This window comes from Belonocnema kinseyi, chromosome 1 (assembly GCF_010883055.1).
Source record: "Belonocnema kinseyi isolate 2016_QV_RU_SX_M_011 chromosome 1, B_treatae_v1, whole genome shotgun sequence".
Classification (NCBI taxonomy): Eukaryota; Metazoa; Arthropoda; class Insecta; order Hymenoptera; family Cynipidae; genus Belonocnema; species Belonocnema kinseyi.
Window position 1 is genome coordinate 109,726,757 of NC_046657.1, and position 20,939 is coordinate 109,747,695.

Consider the following 20,939-nt stretch of genomic DNA (forward strand, 5'->3'; position numbering starts at 1 on the left):
TATATCATACCTTGTAGTTTTACCATAAACAATCAATCCCTAATGATGGGATGTCAATTACCCTTGAAATATGTTGGTTCGATAGGAATATAAAAAAGACGGAGGAAGCGAAAAGTGATAGTTGGATTTGTTCTTTTTTCAGGTATAGGATATATCTAAAAAAAGAAGGAGAAACATTTTATCGCACCAAATTTGTGACATCTTTTAATATTTTTTAGAACTAATATGTTTTATAATAAAACTCGTAAAGTGTTGAACAAATTTAATCAATTTCATTCTTTTTTAATATTTTTATTTCTGGTTTTTAAAAAAATGGAAATATTTTAAGGTACAACTTTGTTTTCTGAGCATACTTCTAAATGATTGAACAACTTAAAATTGTTCAGAAATGTGTTTTATTGGATTGATTTTATGCGATTTTCGGTAGACAGGGCAAAATGCGCTTTTTTACATTTTTATAATGATTTAATTGATAGAAGTTATTTATTTGTTTTGCAAAAAATCGACAAAATAAAATAAATTTCTTAAGCAATTTCAGTTTGTTTGTTGAACGAGAATCATATTGGGGTACTGCCCATGGTATTTCAGATGATAAATGTGGACGATCGATATAAACCTTTATTAATTATAAAAAGAACATAATAGTTTGTACATTTCTATGATCTTTTAATGTACACATATCAACCTTGTCACATAATTCCATATAATCTGATCGCGGGGAAAATTCTTAGCAATTAACCTTCCAGTTAAGAAGTACAAGGAATTTTTTTACATCTATTAATTAAGTCACAGAGGCATTTCGCAGATATTTGCCAAATTACATTTTCGTACTCTAGTTTAGATCTAACAATCGCATAGAAGAAAGTCTTAATCGCAAGGGCAATATTAAACGAACGGCATGACCTGATTAGAAATTCTAATGCCCTATGGGCTTCTCTGATTACATAATCAATGTGAATGTTGAAACATAAGGAGTTATCAATTATAATTCCCAGATCTTGAGTAAACTTCACCCTTTCTAGTATGCAACCATCCATCTCATACTGGAAATAAGTAGGTGTAGTTTTGTGTGTAACTTACATTACTTTGCATTTCGAAGCCTTCATGTCAAGTGATTTTTCAATGCACCACTTAGCACAAGAGTCGAGGTTCTTTTGAAATATCATGCAATCCCTTACATTATCAATAGGGTAAAAAAGTTTAGCATAATTAGCATAATATATACACTCAACACTATCTCAACGCTATTCATATATGTGCGTGGGGGGGGGGGGGTGAAAGGCGCTGCTAAATGACGATTGTAGTGTATTACGTTTTCGCGGCCAACTAAACATTTAGTAGTTTTTGAATTTTACCAAGCACGTCAATATCTTTTAATCTTTCAAGTGTGAGAGTAAGACTTATTCAATCAAAGGCCCTGGACACAGAAAAAACTGAAGTTAAATTGTGTTGATGTAAAGATTCCCGCTGTTAAAGTTTACATGCTATTTGTCGAAAGTTTATCCTACGATGGAATAAAAGCTGTCGTTTGCTATGGTGTCCTTAGCAACAATGGGAAAACGGAAATGTATGAATGAATTCTAACTATAGATCGAGACACCAGATTTAAAACGACACAGAAAAATCAAAAGTTAGAATTTGTTGCAGGTAAGACTTTCAACGATTAAAAATTAAAAATATTTTGGCGAAAGTTTCACTAAGGTTAGGAGAATAATTCTGATCTCGTCTACTTTGTGACGCAGAAATCAGCAAATTTCGGTAAAAAATGTAGAATCAGTAACAGAAAACACAAAAAAAATTGTTCTTACTGAAATATTTCTTCCGAAATAAATTAGACTATTGTAGAGGATTTAAAACTTACTTAATACCGTTTAGCAAAAAGCGCAAAAAGAAACTGACAGATGGGAATACCCGGTTCTCTCCAATTTAATAAAGTTAAGCGACGATAGATAGGGCTGGCATCGCAATCCTCGCTACGTCTCGAATAAAAATGGAGCGATTATAAGGCGAAAGATTATCCAGGCAAGTTTAAAAATAAAAAATTATCTTCGACCCCTGTAAAGTTTATCCGGCAAGGTTAATTTTTGTTGCGGTGAATCTTTCAACTGGAATCGATGTAAAATTTATCTTTCGTTTTTTCTGTGGACATGTTCGTGTATATGATGTCTACTTAGTAATGTTTTGTAAACGAATTTTCAATTAATTATACTAAAGATAGCAATTTTGAAGATGTAGATCTTCGTGGGACAAATCCATGCTGAAAAGTGGATAAGACTGGTTTGACATAAGGACATATGAGATGATATAATGACATCTGCAAGGTATGTGTAAACTTTGGCAGAATAGCGTTTGGTGTGTAATTCGTAACCTCTGATTTTTTCACTTTTTGAAAGACCGGAAATTGGCGTGCCTTCTTTTAAATACCAGGAAATACTTTAGTTGATAACGCAAGGTGAGAAATCAAATAGATCGGGTCGATTAGGAAATGAGCACATTTTTTATTAGACTTCCAGGAATTAGATCAGTGCAAGTAGTGAGCTTGTTTTTTAATTTTCTCGTATTTGATAAACATTACTTTTTGGTTATTTGAAAGCAATTTTCGATATAGATTCGCGGATCAGTAGGATTAAATACCTTTGATATAGATGGTATTCCCGGAATTCAAGATATTCTATTTAAGTTATTCATGTGCGACCAAAATTTAAAAGGTGATTTCACAATATTATTTTCAATATTCAACTGATAAGAAGCTTACATTATACGGGCATTAAACCTAGTAACTTCTCTAAGTTTCATAAAGGCAATTAGGTAGTATTCATTGAGAGTACTTTTATGCTTTTTTCTGTATTTTTCTTTTATTTGTCAATCGAGGATAGTTTTTTAGTAAACCACCATGGTTATTGATTATTATATCCTGTCGAAGTCCAAGTACCGATCTCCCTGTCCAGAATTTCATATAGTTCAGTGTAAAGTTTTTCCGGAGATACATTAAAGTTATTTTCTGAATATAAAGTTGACTAACCAACCATGACAAGACTTGAAGTTGAGGCAAGTGAGACTCAAAGCGCGAGAATAGGTGAGGGTGATATCTACTAGGCAGTCTGATAAGTCCCTGAAAAATGAAACACGGAGACGTTTTTTTGACCAAAGTCGATTTTATTTTTCAACGTACTCTCCTTTTAGGTCAATACAGCGAGTCCAACGATTTTCTAACTTTTTGATACCGTCCGAAAAGTACTCGATCAGAAGGTCTCCAAAATACGCCTCAGTTTCAGCTATGAGCTCCTCATTTGAGTAAAAACGCTTATCGGTGAGCCATCTCTTCAGGTTAGGGAACAAGTAATAGTCGCTGGGGGCCATGTCCTTGGTCTCGGATATCGTTTTCTTGCGAAGATAGTAGTGTTTGATCAAAACTCGAAACTCAGATTTTTCCATATTAAAAAAGCTCGGAGGTTAGTCGCTTCCCAGTGCTGTAACTTGTAAATGCGTGAACATAAATGGCTGAAGTTTTGACAGGCGTCATTTGAAGGATCAAGCTCGACGAAAATGGTTCACATTAGTGAATACTAATGCCATCTCTTAGAATTTTCAGGTACTTATCAGACTGCCTAGTATCTACAGACAGAATAGGGACATCACTAGAGGACACTTCGCAGTGAAAAGTTTGCAGAGCAGAGTCGAGGTATCTGTAATTGATACTATGTATATCACTGAATCGTGTTAGATTGTGAAGTACAAGCAATGCTGATTTTCTATCCGGGATCCCCATCGTAACAGAATTTGTAAGATGAGGCAGATTAAAATCGCCAACAATTAATGCTTTACAATTCCTGATAGGATATAAGGATGACATAGCCTCAAAAAAAGATTCTTTTTTTTATATGTAGTGCCTGGAGTTGGTAGCTATTAAAATAAACGGCATATCGTCAAGGATAGCAAGAATAGCCATTATATTAATTTTAGGAACTGCACTTATTATAGAGCTTGAATCTACTAAACCTTTAAAAATTCTTAACTACACGACTATAAGTATACCCCTACCACTATAATTAAAATTTTTTGAAGATATAACCAATAAGAAAAATTTATTGTTGATGCCCCGTACATTTTGGTAAAATAAAGATGCGTAATTTAACAAACTTACGTCAACCATATTTGTGTGAGCGATACATACAATATATGTATTTATTGAGTATTCTTGAGTGCTTGTTAAAGTGTTAAATTTGTTGCACGTGGTTTTAGCAGAATAATCTTTGGTTCCCCGAGATGATCCACAATCATCAGTTGCTGCTCTCCACGAGCACGAAGATCCTTCACGATTCTTTTCAGTGATCGTGATCAATATTTTTGAGATAGTTATTAATTATATCATTCATTTTTGTGACAGTCAGGGAGATATCAGAGGAGTTTTGAACTTTAGGTTAAACAAATAAAATAAAATTCCCGTACGTCCCATCCAGTCTGACGTTTCCACAATACAGCGCGGGTAGGTTTCATTGAGAACGATCCTGTTTTGGAGTTCCTAAACTTTAACTTTTAGACATCTGTCCATTTATTGAGCTCCGCAGAGATAGAGGCTCAATGATTTTCGAGAAGGGAGGATGTTTTGCTCATGTTATCAATTAATAACTTCACTGGGTCATCTTTGGTCAATTGAGAAGCTTCAGTAAAATCCGGTTGTATAGTATTTCGCAAGATAGGAGAATTGAGTCTAGGGATATAGTTACATTTTATTTTTCCAGTCGTTTGGCTGGTAGCCAGCGAGATGCATCCAGGATGGTAATGTATACCACGGATACAAGTAAAAGAGTCCCCATCTATTCCCGAGTTCAGTGTTTACAGGTTTTTTGAGAATCTGGCTCGATGAATTGTGACGACCCATATCAATGTTGGAGTAGAGTTGCAGTGACAGAGTGAGGTTAAGATAGAATTACGTGTCACGATAAACCAGTTTTTGAAATAAAAATAAAAATAGATAGACTATACAAAAAGATAGGAATTCGTATAATATAATCTTACGGTTAAAACAGAAAACTCAATCCTTTATAACTTTACCCGTAGTAGACAAGACGCAAATTGAGGCTATGCTGTGAAAAAAACAAAGCATTCCATCAACACTACATAGAATCTAGCAGACACATTAATTGTTTAATGCACTCATACAAATATAAACTAGTACCTGTTACTATTATTTCCAAATCAAAGTTTTATAACTTTACATAAAATATTAATTTTGTGCATCGATATAATCGGAGCATATACTATGTACGCACCTGCGCATTGCTTCTGAGCAAACATATTGCAATACGGAGTTATTTGTAATATTTCATCACCTTTAAATATTAGGTTTACAAAAAGCTGTATCTTTCCTATATTAAATCAATTGGAAACTTCATGGTCTTTGCGCGTCTTCTTAACATTAACCAATTTCGTTTAAAGTTAAAGAAGATTTTTTTTCGGGTATTCTAAAAAAATCGGCGAGGAGACCGATAACTGGTCGTAGGTTCTGGGACAGTGACTAGTAGTGCTGAGTCAAAATAATCATATGTGGTATCTTCGACAAGATTAAAATACTTATGAAGACAGGCACCTGGATTAAAACGTCTGTTGATTTTTTTTTAATCAAATATTTCATTTCAATATCGTAAAGCCAATTCAAACATAAAAAGTACGTAATACATTATATTAAGGATAATTAACTTGTAATGGTATTGCAGATTATATATTATTTCTTTAAGTACGTTAACGTGCAATCTGAAGAGCGGTATTCCTCAAAAGAGCACTCTAGAAAGACACTTTTTCAAAAATATGTGCAATAGCCCTTGAACTTTACGTTCCTGATCAAAAATTTTCCTATAAATTCAAAATCTTTACACCTGCATCGTCACTTTAAATCGATTTTCCTGTGAATAAATAATCTTTGAGCAAAATGGACCAACAATTTTCTTTGAGTCTTTTAATACTTGGTGCGGCATTATCACTGGGGTTTGAAAATTCACCTGGAGAAAATAATGGTAAGTGACTTTTTCTACATTCTTGTAATTTTTTCTAATGACACATGAGATTCGAACCATTTTTCTCACCTCACTTTTCAATGGATCTTTCCGTTTTAGGAAAAAATAAATCGGAAAAACAATTTAAAGTGATGCCATCTGTCCGGATTTCTTATATTATAAAATGTATGAGATGCGGAAAAAAATAATATAAAGGAATTGTATATAAAACAGAACATTTATTATAAAAATCAAGCAATAATTACGACTGTGCGATAAGAGTGTGTGCTGTAAGGCTAACAGTGCTTCGCAAATTGAATCTTTACATAACCTGATTGGCTATCAGCAAACTTAAGTATCAAGATTCATTAAAAATCTGGCTGTCTGAAATAGATATTTGTTCCAAAGATTAGTTTCGTTGTAGAATGATTTATTTTTGAATCAGGAAGGTTAAATTACGAGGATTTGAATTCTGAATTCTGTTTAAATAAAAAAACATAAAAGAAATATATTTTTTTATTCATTCATTAAGTTGCTCGGGTTTCTCTAAGGAACAAAATTATACATATGGTTTACAAAAAAATGTCATATATGCTTCATATAAGCTAGTAGTTGGCATACACGGAAAAAATGTATCCGTAAGAAAATCACGAACATGTAGCTAGGTCTGGGATACGGGACAAGAAACTGAAACATAAAGTTCTTCTTTCTATGAAAAATGTATGGATAAATTTAGAACTTTTTTACGAACAGTTCCAATTTCCTAGAAACAGTTCTTACAAATTTCAGACCTGAATATAAAAAGGGAAAACATTTATTTGTGCGATTTAATTAAGATTTATTTATTAATTGGTACAACTCTGAGGATTCGAACCCCCAAACTGCTGACCCGACAGTTTCTAAACATAAACCAATAATGCGTAAACACGCGCAGCCATCGAGGTTAAAAATTATAGTTATTATAAAACTGCTAGTCACCAATCCGACGAACTCGAACCACACATAAGCGTACGCATACGCATCGCGCGTGTGGGAGAGGGTTTGCGTGGGCCACGTGAAGGCGAACCTACTTCCTAGTTCCCAGATTTGTCGGACAAGCTCGTGAGTGCTCTGTGAAACTTGTCCCAATCACTCATAATAGTTTTGTAATTATTTACGGAAAGAAGTGATAAACGATTTTAGACTTTGCATATTGAGTTTGTAAATTCATTCTCAAAACTCGCAGATTATTTATGAAAATACATCAACATCCAAATTTTTTCCGTGTCGGATATCATTAGAGAACTGACGACCGCTTTTCTGACACGAAGCCTAGACTAAGCATGTCTAGAAAATGGTTGAATTTTCAAGTGAAGAAATGACTTTTGATTTAAAATGATGAACCTTGAACTGTAATAATCAAATTTTTAATTATAAAGTAAATTTTTCAAGCATAAGCGACGTTTAAAATAAAATAAAGTATTTTCAATTTCTAAACAGAAAAATAAATTTTTAATCAATTATGTATAATACTTAAATTTTCAACTGAAAAAATAAATAAATTTAAACTAAAAATGGTGTAGTTAATTTTTTAGTTGAAAAACTTAATTCTTAAACAATAAAAACGGTTTTTCAAGAATATAGTTGAATTTTCAACCACAGAATCAGTTTGCAACACAAGTAGTTGAATTTTCAACTGAAAAAACTAATTATTAGCTAAAATGATATATCTTTAACGTCAATACTTGTTCAGTATAAATGTTCAGTTAAAAAGGTCATTTTCACCTGCAATAAACGATTTTTCGACAAAATTAGTTACATTTTTTCCAAATTAAATTTTTTCCAAAAAATATAAATATGAATGTCTAATCAAATAATCATATTTTTTAAAAACCACATGCATTTTAGCTCAGTTTTTAACTGATACGATGAATTTTGGAGGTTTTTGAATGAATTGGAAAACCTTAATATTATTTATAATAATTATTTTTGGGAAAATAACACAGTCACACAAAAAAAAGTCTGCGGATCTAGTAACAAGGCACACATATTCATATGGATTTTGGGGCACTGAATTCAAATCCGGTATCAAAAATCACCCATCACGTCATGGTTGAGCCATAACCTCAAAAAATGACGAAAAATCCTGCACTGAGGCAAATAAATTTCAAAACAATGCCAGTAATGCAAATTTTCACTTCAAAAACTTGTCGACAACTGTGAAGGTTCAACCTTTGCCTGATATCAACTTATTTAACATAACTTTACCCAACAGAACCTGATCTCACCTAACCTGAATTAACAGAAATTTATTGAACTACACGTAAAGCTCTGGAAGCATATTTTCCCAGTAGCAAATGTGTGCTATATCGAATGGGTCAACTCGAGCCTAACCTAGAAATAAATCTACCCTAGCCTTACCTAACCTAACCTCACGAAACACAATTAAATTGATTGTGTTGTCCCGTTGTGTTTGCGGTACCGTTTGAATGAGCTTGGGCTACACCTGCAAAGAGGTCAAACCTATCCTAACCTAAAAAAACCTGACCTAACCTAACTTAACTTCACGTAACAAAATTAAACTCATTGTGTGGTCCCGCTGTGTTCGAGGTACCGTTTCATTCAGCTTCGGCTTAACCTACATAGAGGTTTAACCTATCCTAACCTAATAAAACCTGACCTAACCTAACCTAGCCGAATGAGATTCAACCACACGTGTAGCTATGTAAGCGTACGGTTCTCAGTCTTAAATGTGTGCTATATTTAATAGGTTAACTCGATCTTAACCTACAAATGAATCTAACTTAACAGAACCTAACGAAATTTTGCTTAACGCAACACAACTTAACTTAAGTGTTCCCGTTGTGACACAAGTAAATTCATTTCATTGTACTACAGGTGGTTAAAAATTTAGACGCACATTACTCATTTGATGAAACTTCGAACTACAAGTAGAATTGACCCCATTTCAGTTAACCTGACAATGTTTGTATCAATTAAAATGTAGAACTGTAACTTAAAAATGCAAATGAATAAGAGTTTTATTCAAAAATTTTTTCTCTCTGCTTTTCTTAAACTTAAGGGATTTATTCATACTATGTTTCGTGTTTATATTTTATCTTACTTTTTATCGTAATTCAATTGATTTATAGACCCAATTCAGTCTATTTTCTGAAGTTAAGTTAGGTTAGGCTAGGTTAGATTTATTTCTAGGTTAGGCTCGAGTTGACCCATTCGATGTTGCACACATTTGCTACTGGGAAAATATGCTTTCAGAGCTTTACGTGTAGATCAATAAATTTCTGTTAATTCAGGTTATGTGAGGTAAGGTTCTGTTGGGTAAAGTTATGTTAGATAAGTTGATATCAGACAAGGGTTGATCCTTCACAGTTGTCGACATGTTTTTGAGAGAAAATTTGCATCACTGGCATTATTTTGAAATTTATTTGCCTCAGTGCATGATTTTTCGTGATTTTTTGAGTTTATGGCTCAACCATGACGTAATGGGTGATTTTTGATACCGAATTTGAATTCAGTGCCCTAAAATCTATAGGAATACGTGTGTCTTGTTACCAGATCCGCACACTTTTTTTGTGTGGCTGTGTAATTAATGATTAGTTTAATGATTAGCATAATTTAATTAGAATTGAAATTACTGATTAGCGGTTGAATTTTTAACTAAAAAAGCTAAACTTGCAACGAAAAATGAAATAGTTAAAATTTCAGTTTCAACAAATAATTTACAACTACGGGGGTCAAATAAAGTGTTTCAAATCTTTTCAGTATTTTAATTATACACATTTTTCATTGTAAAGTAGGTGTAAATGCTCTAGAATTTAAATGAAATAATTTCGAATGAGAAATGTATTGAACTTTAATTTTAAACGTTTAAAATCCAAAGCAGTTTCACTGAAGTTTTTATTTGCAAATTAATTTACAGTTTACTTCACATTATACTTCAAAATAAAAGAACTTTCATCTTCAAGGTCAGATGAAAATACGATTTGTTTTAGCTTAAAATCCTCGAAATATGGATTTATTTATCAATAATTTGTTAATAAAATAAAGAAATATCAATGTATAAGGAATTTTTTTCATTAAAAATCATTCGCAAAATGATTTCAGCAAGGTCAGAAGAAAAAATAATTTATTTTTTCTTTGAAATGCATAAAATATAGATTTGTCTATGCATAATTTGTCGATTAAAGAAATAAATATTAGAGCATAGCAAAATTTGTTCAATAAATGTCATTCACAATATGATTTCAGTGAGGTTAGAATTGAAAAACTATTTATTTTAGCTTGAGAACATCCAAAATGTGAGTTTCCTTACGTGAAATTTGTTTAAAAAAAAACATAAATATGAAGGCATAGCAAAATTATTTTATTAAACTTCATTTGCAATTTGATTTCAGCAAGTTCAGAAGAAAAACACGATTTATTTTTGCGTCTGAATGCCTAAAATGTGCATTTATTTATACAATTTGTTCAAGAAGTGAACAGATATTAGTGCATGTCAACATTTGTTCAGAAAACATAGTTGTTAATATCACTTTGACAAGAGTTAAAGAAAAACAAGAGTTGTTTCTGCCTATTAGGGTAGGCGAGATATATTTGTTTATAGAATTGATTAATAACATTCAACCTTGAATGTTGATGGCAAAGTATTATCCAAACAATAAGCTCAAGCAAGTTTAGATAAGAAATGTATTTGAAAACAATTATTCCTTAATATCGAAAAAAAAACTTGAAATATAAAAACAATTTTGTCTAGGAGATAAAACATGAAATGCAAAAAGTCAAAGCTTTTCGCTGTTTCTATTAACAAAAAATATAAAAAATAAAATCAACACACAATTGAGCCTCCTTCACTTTCGTTTTTCTATTTTTGTGAAAGAGGCTAAGTTGCTGCACATTCACAAGTGTCCGTGACGTCCCAAGTGCGAAGTCACATACGGCCCAACATTGGCCCAGAGTCGGCAAAAATATTGATGAAGCTCGGCTGCCATTATCGCGCCAATGACGGAATGATAACTATGGCCTGAACTTGGCAGCCAAGGTTTGGCTGCCATTGTCGGCCCAACACTGGGTATCAGTATTGGACCAAACCTGGCTGCCATCGTCGTGTCATTGCCGGATTGATAACTATGGCCTTGATTTGGCAGCCAAGGCTTGGCTGCCATTGTCGGCCCAGCACTGGCTACGGTTTAAGGATATGACAAAAAAGATGTTTAAAAAATAAATATTAATTGATTGCGAGTACTTTGAATATAAATATTAAATAGTCCTGTTTAGACTGAATTACATATATTACATTTTGAACATTATATTACAAATAAAATTTCTAACGCTACGGGGTATCGAACCTAAATCTATATACCTAAATCTATCGCCTAGCAGCCGGGCGTGCTAAACACTCCGCTAAACTGACAAGTTGAAACTCTGTGAAAAAGCCATTCTCATAAGCTGCAGTTCAGAAAAGTTAAAGAACCAAATTTTAAGCTCTCTTTTTCTAATTATTTATTATTATGTAACGTTGTGTAAATGCAAAATATACTTGATGAAACAATGTGCCAATTCTGGGTCAAGCATCGGTGGTGAATCGGCAAATATAAATAGCCAATATAGGCTGCCAGCACTGACTCAACATAGGGCCGATTTAAATAAAACATGGTTTGCCGTGGTAAAAGTGACACTTGGCCCAGTAATGTGCTATCACTGGGCCAGACTTTGGCTGATCCTCGTGAAATATGGTTCCCCGTACTAAAAGTGAGACTTGGCGCAATAAAGTGCCGATACTGGGCCAAGTATCGGTGGAGGATCGGCAAATATAAATAGCCAATATAGGCTGCCAGCACTGGCTCAACACTGGACCGATTAAAATGCCGATATTGGCCCAATAACTTTAGCCAACCTTTGGCTGCCAAAATTGGACCAACACTGGGCCGTGTATTCAGCTCCGGCAATTCGCACTTGGGGTGTAATGAAAAGGCGTGATTTAACACTAGTAATCACTTTATAACCTAATACTTTTCTCGATATGATCGGATAAATATCACATGCCAAAAAAAGCAACGTACTGTCTGAGGCTAAACATACACCTGGATATTTTAAAAACTTAAATGTTACAATCAAAAGTCTAGAAACTATATTTGGTAACATCTTTATATGGGGTAAAATTTGCCAAGCGTCCGCGCCTAAAATTTTGATGTCACTAATCTTATTCAAACTTTTCCCAGATTGCAGTGCTAGTGGACCTCTATAAATTCTGTAAAAGAAGCATACTTAGTATAACGGGTTGTCAAGATACAGGAGCCGAATTTGTGATATTTTACCCCGACCGTTAAAATTCAATAAAAATAATTATTAAGCAATGAAAAGATTATTTAACCTTGATTTTTCATTTCAAAAAGCGTTTTTGAGTTTTTCTCAAAAATTAGCATTTTTTATCTTTTTTTTTAATTAGACTAGAAAAAAGCTTGATTTTTTCTCTTGAGAGGCATACTAAGACGAATATGGGATGAAAAGTATTAGTTGAGTTGTAGGAGGTAGTAAAAGCGCGGGTTCCCCGCGCCAACTAGCTAGAGCGCTCCTGAGCGTGCTGTAGTGTCGCAGTGTATTTCCAGATTGTTTTTGATTAGTCTATTGCCTTAAATTTTTTGGGGAGTTTTTTGTATTAATCTCTTTGCTTATAACAATTTGGGAAAGGACTCGTTGAGCGTGCCCTGCTGAAAACCTTAAAACTCAATTTGATTCTGCAAAGACTATGCCCGGACACACAAAAATACCTTTCTTTTGTACCCTCTACAGAATAGACTCTGATTTTAAGGAGTTATTCGTGATCCCCATAGTATGAAATTTTCTCGGAGAGAGAGATCGTACAGAGATCGCAAAGAGAGGAGCAAAGAGAACGTTGAATTGAATGAAAAATCATTTTTCAAGTAACACTGTGAGAGACAAGAAGACTCACACCAAAAAGCATCGAAAAACTTGAAAGGCAAGGAGACTTACACCGAAAAGCACTTTAAATTGTTATAAGCAAAGAGATTAACACACAAAAATTCCCAAAACATTGGAGGCAAATACACTCATCAAAAACCATCTGTAAATTTAACAGGCCAGCAGAACCGTCTACCAAAATAGCTCATTATTTTATTATTAACTATGTTTTCCTACAATGGAACCGTATTCAAAATTTAATATTGAAAACAAGTAAATCGTTCTCCAGATAAATTAAAGTGAAGATAAAATAAAGTATTCGTTACACGTAAACCGAAAAATCATTTTCATTGAGTATTAGAACCACTGAGCTACTACAGGATGTGCAGCAGCGCTGCAGCTAGTTGGCGCGGGGCACCCGCCCTCTTACTACCTTATACAACTCAGTCATTACATTCCATCCCATATTCGTTTTAGTATGTTTTTTAATAGAAAAAATCAAGGTTTCTTTCAAGCCTAATTAAAAAAACATCAGAAATGCGGATTTTTAAGAAAAAATCAAAAACGTTTTTTAAAATAAAAAAATCAAGGTGAAATCATTTTTTCATTGTTTAGGGATTATTTTTATTGTTAACCTCCTTAAGGCCATGTGACGAGAGGGTCACGTGACCAAAGCTGGTCTTCGATTTTTCTTTCCCAACTTACGTCTAAAGGAAATGAGGTATCGCTCTGAAAGTTTGGGAAATGAAAGAGGAGGTAATAAAGTCCATGTCTCTGCTTCGTTCCGGTGGAAATTTTGAGCAAAAATTTTTTTTAAAGAAAATACCAGTGGAAGTTTTCTTTCCCAACTTACATCCACACGAAATGAAATGTCGTGTTAAAAATTTGGCAAGATAAATAGAAGGCATGCAAGAATTTGTCTCTGGTCCGAAATAATTAGAATAGTGAAAAAAGTTGTTTTTTTAATTTCTATTTCGGAGAGATACCGACCGTGCTGTCGTCAAACCCTGCAAGCCATTTGCAATGTTGTCAATGGGCTAGTTATGAGTTTTATATTCATCAAAGTGGGACAAAACAACAAAAATCGCTCACGAACATTATGCACCAATAATGCAAAAACTAATGTTTGCACTTGAAATGCAAATAAACATATTTGGTCTGACATACGTATCAGTCTGGTATCAGCTGTATCAAAGCAGCATTAGCGCAGCGAGTAGACAACTTCGAACTTCTAGGGGTTTGTGGGTAAAACAGATTGCATGATTACCGTCAGAGAAAGTTAAAAGTCAAACTTCTGCTGTAAAACATAAATGAGTCCATCGATAATCATTATTTGCATAAATTAACTTTTTTCTTCCTCCAACTCTTTGCAAGGCTACAAACGATCCTTTAATATTGATTAACATTTCCCGAAAAAAATCTCCGCGTTATTTAAACTTTTATTTTTTAATATGGTTGAAAAAATATTGATCTCAAGGCTGTCTTGATCAGCTGTTACACTCATCACATGGCCTTAAAATACGATTTAAAAACCCTTATAAAAAAGAGAAATTTAACAAGTTTATCAGGATTTATGTACAATTTAATGTTAGCGATCGGAGTGAATCATAAAAAATTCTGGTCTCTGCATCTCGACAACCCGTTGCGCAAGGTGTGCCCCCTTTACAAAATTCAAAGAGGTCCAATAGCACAACAATCAGGAAAAGTTTAAATAAGATTGGGGACATCAAAATTTTAGGAGGGGACACTTGGAAAATTTTACCCCATATATTATAAAAATTCTTTATATTAAACGCGGTAATATACATTTATGTACGGGATATTATTTTTTATTTCTATTATATTAGTCCTTCGTATCATTCATTTTTCGCATTGTAAAGTCAAATCAATTTTTTTTATTTTAAATGTAGGTATTGTTCAATTCAAGTATTTTTCCAGATATATCGTAAAATGCACTAATTTCACCTATACCTAAAATCACCAATCCTACTTTCACCAAAAATTTTCCGCCAATTTCTATTTTTAATGCATTATAAAAACCAATTAAACGAACTGTGAACAGGCAACTAACAAATTTTCTAGATTCCAATAAATTATTAGACCCTATGCAAGTCGGGCTACGGAGCAGTACACTCATAGTGTTCCACAAAATTTCTACTGATGTTAAGTTAGCGAGCGTTAAAATGGAAATTATGTTTGTGGTACTACTTGACTTTTCTAAGCATTTTGACACAGTAAACCAAAGTTAAATTTTACAAAACTTCAAATTTTTCAAAACGTACAATTCAGTAATAAAGTGGTTCGTCTCCAATATAAATTTCGTTTACAAAGTGGAAAGACTAGTAATGCTGAGATGTCTGAATGGGTGAAAGTTAAGCGTGTGTTTCCGCAGAGATCTAATGGTGAAGCTGTTCGATACGATATTGTTTCGTGATCAGATCGGTATCAGGTGCGACTCAAGATGCCTGATTAATAAATGTATGTAACGGCCCTGATCCGGTTCGTTACAGGCCAAATAGCCTCCCCTTATTATTAAGTTAGTCAGTGTAAATTATACCGTATTTACGATAACTTTACGGTCCTGTCAGTATATGGATAGAGCGCTTCTGATGAAGATCAGGCGTACTGAAAGAGGCCCAAAGTTAAGGACCGGGTGCGAACATTTGTTATACCTTATGTGATGCCTGCCAAGTGCAAATGCGTTCAAATTTAATATTTTTCACAAAAAAATGGACCGTGGAAAAAGAAAAAAAAAATATCTGGGTAGAATTCGATCAAAAAAACGACGAGTTTTTTCAATTAAAAAAAAAACCTTTTAAAACTTTTCATTATTATAAAAATGTTAGATGTAATATTTTTAAAAAGAAAAAAGAAAAATTATTATTACAATATTATCGTAGATTTATCATCGGTCCCAGTGATTTTACTTGAAATTCTATAAATAGTCAAGAAAATATTAATATACCGAATAATAATGTGAATAATTATTTTCTGCAAATATTTTTCGTAAATACAAATTTAAATTTACGCGGCATCATATAACGCCCCATCTGGCGCCCCGTTGGTATTCGCGCGTCTTTCGTGAGGTCTTTTGTTTTCACGCTCGTGAATATGTAAATGTCAATAGTCTCGACCCGTGCACGTCTTTTCATTTATAGCCAGTTATAAGTGTAATAAGTAATTAAAAGTAAGAATAGCATATCCCGGGTAGAAATTGCCTCTTTATGCCTAAACTAAATATTGGCTCTCACGAGGCCGCAGCCAGATTTCCTAGCTGGAAGAATCTAGGCTTTCCCTCTGCTGGCCCTCGACAGGTTATTGTCGTGTGCTACTTGTCTTACATTATTTATATACTAACTTTTTAGCACTATATATTTTAATTAAACTAGATAAAAAGCTTTATTCATAATGATATATTTAAAAAATGATTTCTATCAATTAATAATTTTCTCGAGCTGACCTTGTAAAGCCCTCGACAAGTAAAACGAGTAATACAGCTGTGAGTGCAAAAAAGTACATTAATGCCCTTATGCTTAATTATACTTAAATTAAAAAAGATAACATTTAAAAAATTACGGATCGACAACTGTAATTTTGTGATTGTGAATTCTCTTCTGTTAAAACTCTTTCGGATGCAACAAATACATTCTTATCAAGTATCTCGTGCTTCGCACTCGCTTTTGTTCAAAATATCAACTTTTCACAACTAAAAGCAAAAAGTACGCGTCCTATCAAAAAGTGATTTATAACAAATTTGTAGAGCTTTCCAGGGCGCAGCATTTTGACTAATTTTTTTCATATCTTGCATAGTTTGACAAAAAAATGAAATTTTTCATTATTTTTGGTCCGATCAAATTTTGAATTTTCAACTTTTCGACCAAATTGAAAAACTTGTTATGATAATCTTGTAGGACTTTCAAAACACAAAGTTTTTCTGTATTTGATTTTCTTTCATATCATGCGTTGTTTAGTTTAAAATGTTAATTTTAGTTTGTGTTTTGGATTTTGAAAATGCACTAACTGTCTACCCGTCCGTAAAAACGATGATTTTCGAAAAAATTAACGGATGAAATCCATCTTTGGCACCCTTTTTTTTTGGTCCTAAAAGAAAGAAAGAGTTTATCAACCAGCCATTTCCGATGAAAATTAAAAAAGTAAGCGCATTTTGAAAATTTTTGAGACCACTTTTTTTAATTTGAAAATTCTATGTACGGATGTTTACTGCATTAAGCTGAAAAAACAATTTAGCCCAATGACTTTTTTCGGCAAAAAAGAAAATTCTCAGAGATTTAGCATTTTCAACATTTTTAAAATGAATCGAAATTTAAAATTTTATGCAAAAAAACGCACGATATTAAAAAGACAAGAAAAGAAAAATATTGATTTTTAAAATCCCTACAAGACTGGCATAACAAATTTGTAGATTTTCTTGAAAAATCGAAAATTAAAATTTTAATTGCACAAAAAATAATGAAAAATAAAACATTCCATTTTGTGGTCAAACTATGTAGGATACGAAAAAAGGTGATTCTACTAAAATTGCTATTAAAAAAATATCTACAATTTCGTTAAGAATCACTTCGTGATAGGACGCGTACTTTTTGGTTTATTTCTGATAAATAACTATGAAAATAAGAAATTTGTGACAAAACGACGAAAGTTACGAAGAAAGGATTTAACAAAACCTGTTTACAAATGTCTGTCGAAAATCGAGTGCGCAGCGCGAGTTTTACGATGAAAATGTGTACCTCAAAGCCTAGGGAGCTTTGAGAAACTTAATCTTTGATTATATTTAAGTAGACAATTCAGAATATGAAGACGCATATAAATAGTGCCATCTAAAAGAGATCCGAGCACGAAGCACGAAGCCTGAAGTGTAATTATGTCTGAGCGCGAAGCGCGAGGTAACCCATTATTGAGCGCAAAGTGAAAGAGGTTTTAAAAATTTCGACAATGCGCTCACTTTTTGAATTTTTATCCAAAATAGCTGGTTTACGAACTCGTTCTTCCCTTAAACGTCTTAAAAAATGGTGCCAAAGCAGAATCCAATCCGATCAATTTTTCGAAAGTTATCATGCCTATAGAATACAGACTACCGACAGACAGACAAACACGTTCGTAAAAATCGTTTTTTCTTACTTACTGTTTTTTAAAACGTAGAAATTTGATGGAAACCAAAAAAGCGAAATTTGACATAAAATCAATACCTGCTCATTAGGATGAGAATGTAATAATAAATTAAGGAATTTGATAGGAAATATATACGGCCGGGTGAAGGACCTTACATATTTTAAAGGCACAGGAAAGGTTACCTGATACAGACCGTCTAATAATCTAAGAGCCGAGGCCGTTTTTGGCGAGTTGTTAGGTAACGATTCTGCCACTATTTTCCTGATTGTTGAGAATATACTGATCACCAAATGTGGCTTCTCCAGGGGTAGTCCCTGGGAGAAGGTGTTTAATTACTCATTCGAAGTTGTAAAAAAATGGTTAAAATAAGTCATAGGGTAACGGCCTAATCTTTCTGTGTTGAATGTCAAGACAATTAGACAATGTTCCGTGCAATTGGCAGAACAATAGGCCGGTGCGGATGGGGGAGCAGAACGATCTAGAGGTGTAAAAGAATATGTCATTTTAAAGTTATTTTCTAAAACCCAAATTTTTTATATAACATTCTACTCATTATTCAAATCATATATCGTAGAGGCAGAACAAAATCTCGGGGATAACATCCTAGCAGAACATCGCGAACTGCCCGGTTTTGACATTGGTCATTGTGCGTCGGTTGACGGCCCTGATATTGCGAGTAGAGTGGCGTAAACTATGTCTCAAGTTACGCTACTGATCGTCTTCGGAGCACAAGTGACCACTCTGCTCGCAGTGTCAGGGCCGTTAACTGACGGACAATGACCAATGTCAAAACCGGGCAGTTTACGATGTTCTGCCAGGCTGTTATCCCCGAAAAAATTGTTTTGCCTCTTCGAATATATGTTTTTAATAATGAGTAGAATGTTACATAAAAAATTTAAGTGTTAGAACATAACTTTAAAATGACATATTCTTTTACACCTCTGGATCGTTCTGCTCCCCCCTTCCGCACCAGCCTATTGTTCTGCCAATTACACGGAACATTGTGTAATTGTCTCTATATTCAACGCAGAAAGATTCAGCCGTTACCCTGTGACTTATTTTAATCATTTTTTTTACAACTTCGAATGAGTAAATAAACGCCTTCTCCCCGGGACTACCCCTAAAGAAGCCACATTTCGTGATCAGTATATTCTCGTTAATCAGGAAAATAGTGGCAAAATCATTACCTAATAAACTCGCCAAAAACGGCCTCAGCTCTCCGACTAAAGGTTGGCTACACAAGGGCCTTCTCATTCCGAGCGTGACGAAACACTATCAGGGCCTGATAGGATTTCCGTATCCGGGTCTAATATAAAATAAGGCAACCTCATATGGACCAGGTAGTGCCCTGATTTATATTTTTACACGGGTTATGCTTGATTTTGGCTCGGTAAGTCGATATCTTGGATCGGGATCGTGTCAGGTTTTCTATACTCCTGTTATTAAAAAATAATCGATATTAAGAAATATTTTTTTAAATTATATTTCTGATCTAAAATTGCCTACGTTTATTGTTTGGACGATACTTTGCGATAAAAGTTCAAGATTGACTGTTATAAATCAATTCTATAAACAAATATACATATATGGCCTACCTTAACAGGCAGAAGCAAATTTTTTTTCTTCTATGTTTTTCAGAATGATATTAAGAATTACGATTTCGGAGAAAATTATACCATATGTTGTTATTCGTTTATTTGATAAACAAAACACATAAACAAATGAGTATTTCAGGAATTTTAAGCGAAACGATATCAATTTTTCATCTAATCTTATTGCAGTTATATTCCCACTGATGTTTTCTGAAAAAATGTTGCCATGCCTTGATACTTATTCGCTTTTTGAACAAATTGTATAAGCAAATGCACATGTTAGGCATTTTCACGCTAAAATAAATCGTTTTTTCTTACATTATTGAAATCATATTGCAAATGATGTTTAAAAAAATTTTTTGCTATGAATTCATTTTTATATATTTTTTTAACAAATTTTATATAGGGCGCATTCCACACCAAATTTGCCACCAAAATTTTTTTCACGTAAAATATTTTTTTCTTGTTTAGCACTAAAAAATATTCGATACTTAATTTTTTAATTTTATTATGGCACACAGAGTTTTCGAGAAAAATTTTCTAAAAATCATATGTTCATACAAGTGTACCTTTTTCAATTGCTTAAACTGCAATATTAAACAAAGATATGAAAATTCATACGATAAGTAAAATGTGGGCCTTTTCATCAACTTTCGAATAAAGTAAACTAATATCCACTTTAATTATTTATTTAATAACATAAAGTAAATATTTATAAACAAATAGATTTTCCAATTTTAACCAGTTAAAAAAAAATTATTTTAAAGAGTGGACTAAACATTTTTCCTGATCTAGTAAAAATGTGGGAGTAGACAGTATAATACTTTCAAAGCAATGAATTTTTGAGTAGAAATAAATTTTGAATACGCTAAATTAACAACATAAAATTGCTTCCAAAGTATTTGACTACCCACTACCAAATTTTCATCAGATCAAGAAAAACGTTTAGTGCACTCTTTAAAATAGAAATAAAATTATAAAAACAGATTCAAATTGAAAAAAATCTATTTGTTTATAAATATTAGATTTATATTATTAAATAATTAATTCAAGTGCATTTTAGTATACTTTATTGAAAACAGAGGAAGAGACCCACATTTTAGCTTCTGTATGAATTTGCATATCTTTGTTTAATACTGCAGTATAAGCAATTGAAAAAGTTACTTTTTATGAACTTAACATTTTTTAAAAATTTTTCTTGAAAATTTTGCGTGTGATATTGAAATAGAAAAATACGTATTGAATAGTTTTGATTGTTAAACAAGAAAAAACATATTTTACGTAACAAAAATGTTGCTGGGAAATA

At 33.0% G+C, this 20,939-nt stretch overlaps 1 protein-coding gene across 1 annotated transcript in view; it reads left to right on the forward strand.

Annotated features, from left to right (window-relative positions):
- The first annotated feature begins 5,906 nt into the window (after positions 1 to 5,906).
- LOC117179569 overlaps positions 5,907 to 20,939 on the forward strand; it is a 30,139-nt gene continuing 15,106 nt past the window's right edge. The window contains exon 1 of the mRNA XM_033371506.1: positions 5,907 to 6,014. Within this exon, the coding sequence (XP_033227397.1) occupies positions 5,930 to 6,014 (85 nt within the window). The 5' untranslated portion in view covers positions 5,907 to 5,929. The remainder of the gene's footprint in view (positions 6,015 to 20,939) is intronic.